The following is an 11,902-nucleotide window of genomic DNA, read 5'->3' on the forward strand; positions in this document are numbered from 1 at the left end:
TTATAATTCTGTAGGCACCTGTCAAGAGGTCCCGAGAAATATCCAAGGCTGTCAAATCATTTCCAAAAAATATCACTCCAATAAATATTATTTTTTTCCTTTTGCACTTAGTCCTTCTTGTCATTCAAAAAGCGGTTATTGAGACAACTTTAATAATAACTTCAGCAGCAGCCATATAGAAAAAAATCGTCTTTTTGTAGTTTATTTATCCTGCGCAAACGCAAAATGGAGATTGAGAGAGTTGCATGTCCTTCAGAGGCAGCTGGCAATCACGGCAGCAGCGAGATGGAAGAATTATCACTTTGACATATTTTTTTATTTTATTTTTATTCATGGATCTGCACAGTAAATGTGCATGGGGTATTTTTCAAGCAATCTGAATAACTTTAACTCAGATGTCTTGGCTCCTCCACAGCTGTGAGCCCTTCAAAGAGTGAACCGTTCTGGAAACAAAATATCCTTAAACATCACCCAAAGCAATGCCTTATCCTTGCAACCTGTTTTTTCAAGGGTGTGATTATTGCCAGTGGGGAATTTATGTTTCTTTTGCACTAGGCGAAGCCGCTACAACCGCAAAAGCAACATTATAAGTTATGTCGCAGCTATGTTGTGTCTGCAAGAGCAATAACTATTGAGTGACAGCTTTCCGACCAATCCATGAAAGGGCCTGATAAAGCTGGTGGATTTCTGGCTGAGCTGTCCAATAGAGGCGCAGCAGAGGTGGGGATTTAAACAAAAAGCCCAGACGACGTCACGTAGATTCATTAACCCTGAAGTTATCCGACTGTACATGCCCTGTAGGGCACTGAAAAGGAGCTATGTGAGACGAAAAACTGTACAGACTTCCTTTGGACTTTTTCAGATTTGACGTACTGTTTACACAGCATAATTTATGTTTTTTAAGTCATTATAAAATTATAATAACTCAAATCTATTACATGTTCTTTACACAGCCCCCTTTATTTTTACCTCATTGGGTTTTTACCCACTGAAGCAGAATCTACTGCTATCCAAAACCAACAAGACGTTATTTCCATTTCAGATTTATTCATTAATCAAATTAATTAGCATATTTCTAACTACATAATCTAGTCTCACATGAAACCTGTAATCTCTGCCTGAAAGTAAAGAACCTCAGTACACCTATTATTAAACCAATGCCGTGCAGCTTGAAAAAGCATCGTTGAGAACGTTTTTTCATTCATTTCTTTTCTCCATTTACCAGGTGGATCAATGAGCTAGCAATGGAGACCAAAAGATACCAAAGTTTCTTTGATGGAAGTAATACAGAGAACAGATGGGCACAGGTCCCCAGCACCATGGAGCACTGCTGCAGCACAGAGGATTCAAGTCTGACTAGCAGTGATATCCTGATGGACATAGTCAATGTGAGCTGCCCTGCTGGAAGCCCGGCAACCGACTGCAAAGACAACAATACAAAGAAGCAGGAGCAGCCAATCCTTCAGCTCAGCCAGAACCAGCCATTTGTTCTCCCACTTTTCAACAACTCTGTCCATGGTCATAAGCAGGAAATGGACTCTAAGGAGCTTTCCAAGACAGTGGCCGAGTCTATGGGCCTGTATATGAATGCTGCCAGGGAGGCAGACTTTGCCTTTAGCCAGCATGGGGGCAGTACCAGCCCTGGGAAGATGTATCCAGTGTGTGGGCGGGCTCTAGAGGAGAACCAGCGTGGCTCCACAAAGAGTCCTAAGTTAAAGCCATTTGGTTTCCAGCAGCCCAGCACCACTCCCAGAGAATGCACCACTGGGACTCCTGTTAGCTCAGCCTCAATGCTGGCCTCATCTCTGTCCTGCAGCCCCCAGACCTCCAGCTCCATCTCTAGCCCCGGGGGCAGCAACAATATGGTGTCGTCAACCACCAGCCCTCCTACATGTTTTGGACCAGTGTGCTCGTCCGTCAGTAGTCCTGTAAGCCAGACGTCTTGTGCTGCAAGTATGGCCAACATCAAGCGCAGGAATTCAGCCACATGTAGCCCCGTGGGGTCCAGCACGGTGGGCTCACCACCTCTCACCAGCCCACTCAACGTCATGAGATCCCCCATGTCCAGCCCACAGAGTATGAGTAGTGTGAGATCTCCTCCGTCCTGCAGCACTACCTGTAACATTAGGTCTTCTGTCTCGAGCCCTACCGGTGGCAGCTGCACCAGCACTGCCAACAACTGCAACACAGCACGACCGTCCATCTCCAGTCCTGCCACAGGGGGAGCAATGGCTGCCAGCAGCCCAAAGAACCCCTCCTCAGGTGGTTTTCCTGTGTCCAGTCCTGCTGGCGGACTGGGTTTGGCGCAGAATGACACCAACAGCCCAGAAGCAGCAGGTCTGAGCAGAGACGCAGACTTCAAGAACTTTGAATTCCCTAAAGTAGAGGTTGTAGACGGGGAGGTGTTCAACGTCGGCTTAGATCAGATGGGCATGGTTAAGTTCATAAAAAACGAGCCTGGAACTGACTTCAGAAGCATGTGTTTAGGAAGCTCCAAATGTAATACGAGTAGCACACCTTTTATCACACAGATTAAGAGCGAGCCAAACAAAAATGAGGGATGTATGAACCAACAGCCCTATGGTGAGCAGTCACCATCTCTTAGTCACTTTCCTGCATCTGAGACCACCTATTTGTCCCTGAGGAATAGCATTGATGAATACAGTCTTTCTGGTATCTTAGGACCCCCTGTTGCCTCTATGAATGGAAACTATGAGTCTGATGTGTTCTCCAACAATGTTCTGTCTAAAGGGGTTAAGCAGGAGACCACTGATGGCAGCTATTACCAAGAGAATAACAGCATGCCCACATCGGCTATTGTTGGAGTTAATTCCGGTGGACATTCATTCCATTACCAGATTGGAGCGCAAGGAACAATGTCTTTCACGCGGCATGATGTGAGGGACCAGTCCAACCATTTGTTGAATCTCATTTCGCCTGTAACAGCGTTAATGGAGTCGTGGAAATCTCGGCCGGGCATGTCCCAGGGGTCACTGTCAGCCAGAGGTGAGGGTTACCTGGGTCAGAACTGCATCACGGACAGCATGTCGAGGTAAGGAGAACGCACATGTCTCTTTGCAGTCTGAGTGAGTGCCTTTCAGTGTATCTCCGTCAAATCCCTGGCTTGAAAACTTGGACGTTTTCTGAGTAACATGATCCATATTAAAAAAAGTTCAGCTTTACAGAGAGTTCAGTTTTCATATTTCCTAAATAATGTTTTTTTTAGTCAGTATACCTGTATAATAGTGTGTCTCTCTATAGGAGGGCCAGTTTGTTACAGTCAGAACCATACTCGCACAAGGGACTTAGGGCGTTTGCTTTGAACAGTGCAAAAATAATAACAGCAGGGCTTGGGAAAGGCAGCGGGACGCTGGCTTGGTGAACAGGAATTAAAGGACGGGGTCCAGGTCATTGTTATAGTAGCATGTGATCAAAACATCATCCCTGCTAGTACTGCCCTGTGTTCTACTGTAACACAGAGGCAAAGTTTACCTCTTATCAAGGGCCCATGTGTGTGTACAACAACAAAATATATCGGTCTGATATCAGGAGGTCCAGCTAAGACCTTGTGTGATGCAAATATGTGTTTTTATGGGCCCCGAGCCATTGGCAGCATCATAAATTATGAATGATTGATCACATACTTTTGTTGCCAAACTGATGAAATAAACAGTTGCTTTTGTGAGGGTGGGGGCTTAAACAAAACAAACAGGCCAAAGGGGAAAGAAAACCTCTATAATAGCCGCTAATCTGGCTAAGTGCAACTTTGACACAGTTGTTGTGCTTCCAGTGTATTCTGGTGTCCTAGTTGCATTTGAAGCTAAAAGGAAGTCATATACACAGAATAAAAAACAATGAATTACAATGCCATTATGTAGACCATGAAACACATGGAAACATTGCTGAAAATACAGAAGTGCAGATAATTACCTAACCGTGAGAGGTACCGGTGTTTTTTTGCAGCAAGTTAAAAAAAAAAGAAGAATAAAAAAGGTTTGTAGTCTGGGAAATCTGAGTGTGATGTGATTTATGTATTTTAAGAGCATTTACTTTCTATTAGTGTTCTTATAAACAACATTGCTATTATCTGTTTATGCAAGGGATGTTATAAATTCCCACTTGTTATATACTGGTGCGAAGAAGCACTAAACAAAGTCATAAATGACTTCCTGCTTACTTGCACGGCTTCAATAAGAGTCAGATGCCTGCTGTAAAAGAAGTACAGTATTAAAGCTGCTGTGGGATGTTGGTGTACATTGCTTAGCTATGTTCCACTGTGACTTGACCGTGACAATTCCAGACCTACTTTGGGAAATGACGTTGAACAGAATCTCAAAATGGAGATTTCCTGATTGAATTTGTAGAAACCAACTTTTGCAGATGTCACTGATTGCTACTTTCTATTTTGTTGTCTATTTTAGATATTCTTCAATTGTTGTCGTTCTAATTGCGGGGACAAATGTGGAAGAAGGGGCTGGGAAAAGTCACTATATCTGTGATAAATCACTGTATATTCATGTAGGTCATCAGCTTTAAAACTGTTTTACTGTAGCTTGCAAATGCAATGCAAAACATTGCTACTGTTGATGATGGTTGTTCAGTTTTTATTTTAAGAGTTAATGCATCATCATGACTATCATAACTATGATTCAACAAGATATTCAAATAGCCCTTACTGTTATCTACTGTGAGATGTGTAGTACGATTTATCTATACATCTCGTAACAAGATAAACTGATGATGACAGCAAACATGTATAGTAAGCATGTCATGTATGTGTGTCTGTATTTATGCACACTGCATCTCACCCACAGATCTGACCCGATTAGCTTATTATCAGTATTTTTATCTCATCTCAGTTTGGCATGTTTATTCAGCTTTATATGTACAGTACATGCTCATCTAGAGAGTAGATACTCCGTCTGTGTTTGTGTGTGTGTGTGTGTGTGTGTGTGTGTGTGTGTGTGTGTGTGTGTGTGTGTGTGTGTGTGTGTGTGCTATAACAAGGCTCGCAGTTCTGAGGAGACTGATACAGCCCTGTTACCTTGGAGGCGACCCATATGGCAAGAGGCAAAGCGATGTTGACGGGATCACTGCCACCTTGGTCCTAATGAGATCCAGCTTAGCCCTTATGTCAGACAGGATGACAGTAAGAGGTGGGCCACATGGCAGCCAGCCAGGCAAGGAAGCAGACAAACACAAACACATATACATACATACATATTACATTAATATGCACACTTTCTCTCACACACACACACACACACACACACACACACACACACACACACACACATCTTAGGTAGAATGCAAGAGGAAAACCTTTTCAGATGTTTCTGCCTACTTTCAGTGTCCAGTTACACCAGTAGTATTGTATTGATTGACAGCTATACTTAGACATAAACAGGCTTATTATGTCCGGCCTAAAATCTAAAAAAGCAAAAGAAAAAGCATTGCAGGAAATATGTGGTACCTTTGAGGTTTGGACTGACTGCATGGTACCCAGGACCAATATTTCATTGGCAAAAATGTTACGTAACCATTATAAAGCACAACTAAAACTCTTTGATCCACTGAAGCCTCGGATGACAGAGTGTAAAATCCCTTGGCTCTTTTTTTCTCACTTTGGTTTCCTCTGTAAATGGTTTTAATTAAAAATGGCTGCTCATCTGAGCAGTCTGAATTACTTTGTGCAAAAAGCTTTTAACTCAGATTTACAAGAGAGGAGGGAGGATGGGGGGGGGGGGGGGGGGGGGGGGGGGGGGGGGGGGGGGGGGGGGGGGGGCATGAATCGCCCTAACCCCAGTTGTTGGATTTATGTAATGTTTGATTTAAACGTAATGCTTAGACAAACAACAGTAGGCAGCCAGTATGGTATATTGTACATGATTAGGTTTGAAATGATTTAATTACAAAAAAGTCCTGTATTTGTTGTCTTGAATATAAGTTAAAAAGCGGAGCACTATAAGTCCATTATGAAAAAGTATTCTGATTCATGTGAAATATGAAAACATGGAAATTATCATTTAATGACCTACATTTGCGCGTTGGATTATGTTTGCTTGCTGCCTAAATCTCCAAATCTCTTTTCACCCTATTTAGGGCATTTCTGTGCTGAAGGTTTTCACAGTAATGTTTCACCAAATAGACTTATTCCAAAACTTGTCAGCATGACCTCATAATTTCATAATCTGATAAATTTTAAAGACTCAAAATAGAAGCCAGCAATGTATTTTTTCATTTAGATAAGCTCTCATTAGTTGTTTTTTTAGCCTTTTCTGTGGCCATGGGAAAAGTAGCACTTTACTATAGGCTGCCTTTCCTTCCTTTAAGGTTGCAGTCAGTTGCTGTAGATTAACAGTGTCCATCATGAAGAAGCACCAGATTCAAGTGGGGAGAATGCTTTGCACTGGACTCTGGCCAACCCTCAATGTTCTGCAGAGGGATGAAAAGGCATACTCCTGAGAGCACACTAATAGGGCTTTAATTGTATGTTCCTCCACTAAATTAATGGATGGAAATGATTTGATTAATTCAGACACTGCTGGATACTAATATCCAATTAAATCCCAACACCAGGCATGCATAGGGGCTCCCAGTGCATTATGGGTTCCTGACTATAAAGCGGGCAGCTGCTTGTTTGGGTTGTGAAAAGAGAAGTAACAGGTGCAGGTGTTGGGGAATGGCTGTGGGTCTCTGGAGTCTGTGTTAAGACATTTTCTTATAGTGCATGCAAGTGTATCAATTATGTGCCTTCTCATGTGTACTGTCCCAACTTTGTAGTCTTCATTTGATTATCACTGGATATCAATCATTTAATTCACCCTTTTATTATTTAGTAACTTCTTTGATTCAATGAGATTTAATAAATGCCAGGTAGTTGGAGAGAAACACACGAGAACCTTCTATAGCTTTCTCTTTTGTGTAGAAACTCATGATGATCTCAAGTGCAGACTTCACTTGATTTGGAGTAATTAATTATAATAGTAATAATAATTATTATTATAAGTAGAAGAAGAAGAACAAGAAATATAATAAGACAAATAATTAATTTCCTTTATTGATTAAAACATGAAGCAGTAATAACGGCAGGAACTATCCACATTTAATTAATAAATTGGCTTTAACCAGGTGAGAATCAAAGGCACCATGTGCTCAGTATATAGTATACTGTACATTCCTCATATTCTTGCTGCAGAAATGTAACTTCATATCACAGCCTGGTATTACCAAAATGGCGTTAACCATGTTCCCAACTGATGAGTTGGGAATGACAATGGGGTGTTAAACTATTATACAGCACTTTCAGGATCATACTTGCATTTTGTGTTTGTACTAGAACATGTTTACATGCTTTCATTTAAAAAAAAAAAAGCACTTTTATTTTTCTCATGCTGCCAATGGCTGCTGCACCTGTATTCTCTTTAATCCCTCCTCCCAAAAAAGCCCAGTCTGCTCTGATTGGCAAGCGCACTTCAGCTCCACGTTTCACTAGTTGATGCCAAAGCTACTGGAACGGAGTATGTAGCAGGACTTTGTACTGTGGAAAATCATCAATAAAGGCTTCTAAACCAAATATTACACAACCAGACATGTCCCAGCAGTAAAGTAACCGGAATTTGGGGATAAATTACCAGCACTGGCCAAGATTACATCTGTGTTGCATTAGCATGTAGCTACATAATAGTTAGCAGTATGCTAACATTAAATTTTGTTGAAACAAAGCAGCACTTTCTACCGTCAAAAAATGCAGATAAATGCTGTTGAATCAAATACTACCCAGTTGGACAAGTTTTAGCAATAATGCAACCTGGAATTTTGGGAGAATTTAACAACACTTGCAGCCAAGGTGATATTTTTTGCAACACCGCTAGATAGCTTAGCAGTAAACACCACAAGGACTTAAGGCATCCTGCAGTTCTCGACTTTTTTTGTTTGTTTGTGTGATAAAGTCAACTGGTAAAAATGTAGAATGGACCCAGTTAACAGCTGTCCACAGACTAAGTAATTACTGTAAACATGACGCATGGTTATTTCATGGGATAGCACGACCCATGTTAGACCTGTACTCACACAGAGTTTATGCGTGATTTCTTGTTGCCATGTAGCAGTGCTTCGGCTGTTCCCAATATAGTCCCAAGTCAATATCTACCTAGGAAATCGTCTAGTCTTAATCTGCACTGCTATTTGTACTCGTGAATACACAGGTCACAAGAAGTAATTATTTATTTTTATTTTTTTGGCTCACTTTCATTCACAACATGCTAAGCTAACTAGGCAATGTTGCACCGGACTAAAACAATGCATGCACTGCATGAGACACAGTAATGCATTGTCCCAACCATCTACAGCTAGGGGAGACCATGATAAGCCCCATTTCAACAAACTGTGACGTGTTCCTTTGAAATGCATTGACATGTGACGGGAAATGTCCTTACAAGTGGCATGCTATTTATATGCCTTCCCATGAGTTTGCACTGCATGTCAAAAGAACACATATTTATATTTTTTTATTTAACATATAAATATGTGTCCTAAAATTCATTTTATAATTAATCCAGACTGTGTGGTGGTTTCAGAGGCCGGCTGCAAGGTGAAGACTGACTAGTAGAGAGTAGGACATTGACTTTTGTAGGACTTAATCTCATTAAAGATATGTTCATATTTCTCCTGCAGAGAAGAAGCTTAAAGTGCCTATAATATGAAAACATAATTTTTTTAGGGATCTGGGGTGTTATTTTGTGTCTCTGGTGCTTACACGCGCATACAAACTTGAAAAAAAAACTATCCATGCTGTTTTGAGTGAGATACAGGTTTCTGAATGTCCTCTGCCTTCAGTCTCTGGGTGAGCTGTTCAAAATCTGCACTGCTTTCTACGTCACTAGCCGAGACGAGGTGGTTAACCGTAGCACATGCTAGCGCTAGCATACTAGCTCGTTCTCAATGGCAAAACACTGCTACAACACACACTAGTTCACCATAATCTACAAAAGACCTACTTCCATGTCCCTGTTCTGCAGGTATTCCACACGTGCGCCTTCATTTAGAAGAAGTCTCCCAGCTAATCCTGCCTCGTACTGAACAAAGTTTGAGAAAGAGTTATCTAGCTGATGTGGTCTTACCTAGCTACTGCTCATGTGCGACTCCCAACAAAGATAGTAAAGAAGTGAGATGTCCCACTCTGCAGCTAAAACAAATGAGATGTCTCACTCTTTAGCTAAAACAATTGAGATGTCTCACTCTTTAGCTATAACCGAGACCCAAAGACACAGAAAACAGGATCTGCACCAATGTGCAGTACAACAAAAATATGGTGTTTTTTTGAAAATGAAACCATGTAAACCTATTCTGGCACAATATCAAAAACCATTATGAACCTGAAAATGAGCATTTGTTATTTTTATTGTTATTTTTTTTATTTTTTGCTGGGTTGTGCTTTGCAACTAACATTATTTGATGTTGTGGACTTTTTCAATTCGGTAGCAGACTTGTTCAACTCTTGTCTTGGTCTTGGTCTTGTTTTTGCAAATTGTGTCTGGAAATCATGCAACTTAGTCTATTTAACACATTTTGTTATGCTAATATTATAATAAATATAGTCTCCTAAGGTGTTGGTGGAGACCAAAACAGAGCTCTGTGTCTGCTGAACGTGTAAAAAGGCTACTTTTTCCTAGTTCACCTCAACAACTTTATATGGTGATAATGTAATTTGTGAATTTTTCAGCTTGTTTCACTGGCCAAAAATATCTATATATGCTGTTTTAAGTGGAAAGTAAAGGTCACTATTAGCATTCTGGCTTTGAGAGCAGATTTAGTTTTGCTAGCAGCTCTGTCAAATACCACAATACTGTTGCTTTCTCTGTGAAATGCTCTCCAAATAGTCATATTTAGTTCATTTTTTATTACCTTTTGCCAAAAGAGAGAGAGAAAAAAATCTAAAATACAAAACTTTAAGAAGTTGCAAATCTGATCTAAACATCCAACAATGTTATTTTAATAGGTATAGCCACGAGGGCACAGTAAAAGCCAGCTTTCTTTTCCAACTTTATGAATGGAAATGTTTTTTTTAACCTTGTGCTATTAGAGTGTAGAGAGTAAATGCCTACAGAGTGGATGTAATCTTTGTAAAAGAACATGTTGTGTGGCACAACAATAACATGCTTTTGTTGCACAGAAAAGAAGCCATGTTGAAAGTCTCCACTCTGCCTCTCCCACGCGTGCACACACATGCACGCGTGCACACACACCTCTGCTGCCTTCAACAATAACAACAGCACACATTCTAGGCCGGACTTGACACCCCAATAAAAGTGGTTACTGCTGGCCAGGTCTCCTGGGATTTGAATTCTTGGCTTGTCCTCATTTGAACTTCTCTCTGAAGCACAGTCTGGTGACGGAGGGCCAGATTTCAGCTAGGCCAGTCCTGCAGTTGGAGATCTACTCTCTATTACCTACCGCTGACCTTCCCTTCTGTTGTTGAGGTCATTACTAAACTGCATAAAGGAGGCGGAAACTAAATACCAGAGCTGCAACAAAGCATAGTGAATGCTTCTGTTTAGTGATGAATGCCTTGGTTTTTCTAGTGTGTTGCTGTGTGAAATAGTGTAGCTGAATGGCTGTACTTTGTTTACCTACCCTAGCACGCAAGTGGTCTTAAGATCTCCTGATTGTAGATGGATAGACGTTTTGTGTGGAGGTGAAGCTAAATGTAATGATAGAGCAATATACTGGTATCAGTAATACAGCGTGACTACAGGGAAATATGGACATAATAAATCACAAATTAAAAGATGAACTGTTCACAAGAGCCTCTCTCTATTGTCATGAATTAAAAAGTATTGTTTGTTGAGCTAAATACAGACATGTCTAATTCATTGGTTGGACATTATTCATTCAGAGCTATAAAAAGCAGTGAAATCTATATTTCATTTTTGTTGGAGAGGGAGCAGAGAGAACCCGTTTCCACTCTCGACTCACCCATCATATTATGGTCATCCTTTTGTATCCTGATCCACTTGACTGAGCAAACAAGGCATGCCTTTATCATTCATGTTTAATTAGAGTTTGCCCAATCCTTCATGCCAAATTGCTTACGTTTAAACCCTTGTGTTTGTCTTGTCTGTTTCTCTATGGAAGTGATACTATAAAGGAGGACTTTTAAAATAAATGATAATTGTTTAGCTTGAAAGGTTCCCAAAGTAGGTCATGCATAGCTGGCTCAAATGGTGTGAAGGGTGTGTGTGTGTGTGTGTGTGTGTTTGTGTGTGTGTTGGGGGAGGTTATTCCAGGTCTTTTTACTTAACACTTTTATTCTATGACAAACACACAAACACAAGTGGTGCTGCCTACTGTAAAACACTAATAACTTTGTTTTTAACTTATCTCATAAAGCTGTCTTAATTCAAAACCAACCACGAATGCCCAAAAGGCATTGCCCGAAAGGCATTTGTGGTTAGTTTGGAGGTTTTTCATCTTAGATATTATTTCAACAATTTACTCTTTTTTTTTCAGGTAGATTTAAGTTAAGGCACGTTTGCTTTGCTGCCTAGATGTTAAATCTGTGATATTCATTTTTACTTACTAAAATAATATCGGCTTTCTCGAAATGGATCTGCTTTTAAATTACCTCTTGATGTAACAGCATGTGTAGCAGTTAAACTGGGAAGAGAGATTGTGTCCTTGGTCAAGCATTTATTTGAATACATAAAAGACCATCCTAACGATTCTGTTACTCAGGGTTGTCTGCAGAAATCATGGACGAGGCATAGTCTTGAATGTCAGATTTTTTTTCGCTTAATTAGATAGTGATAGTGGATAGACAGGAAAGGTGGGAGAGAGATGGGGTTGACACGCAGCAAAGGGCCGCAGGTCGGACTCGAACCGGAGCCGCAGCAAAGGACTC

The 11,902-nt window shown here is 40.7% G+C and overlaps 1 protein-coding gene across 1 annotated transcript in view; it reads left to right on the plus strand.

The window, feature by feature from the left end:
* Positions 1-1,203: 1,203 nt before the first annotated feature.
* nr3c2 (nuclear receptor subfamily 3, group C, member 2) overlaps positions 1,204-11,902 on the plus strand; it is a 68,103-nt gene continuing 57,404 nt past the window's right edge. Inside the window, exon 1 of the mRNA XM_034857631.1 lies at positions 1,204-3,052. Coding sequence (XP_034713522.1) covers positions 1,245-3,052 — 1,808 coding nt within the window. The 5' untranslated portion in view covers positions 1,204-1,244. The remainder of the gene's footprint in view (positions 3,053-11,902) is intronic.

The sequence above is a fragment of the Etheostoma cragini genome, chromosome 2, assembly GCF_013103735.1.
Source record: "Etheostoma cragini isolate CJK2018 chromosome 2, CSU_Ecrag_1.0, whole genome shotgun sequence".
In the NCBI taxonomy this organism is placed as follows: domain Eukaryota; kingdom Metazoa; phylum Chordata; class Actinopteri; order Perciformes; family Percidae; genus Etheostoma; species Etheostoma cragini.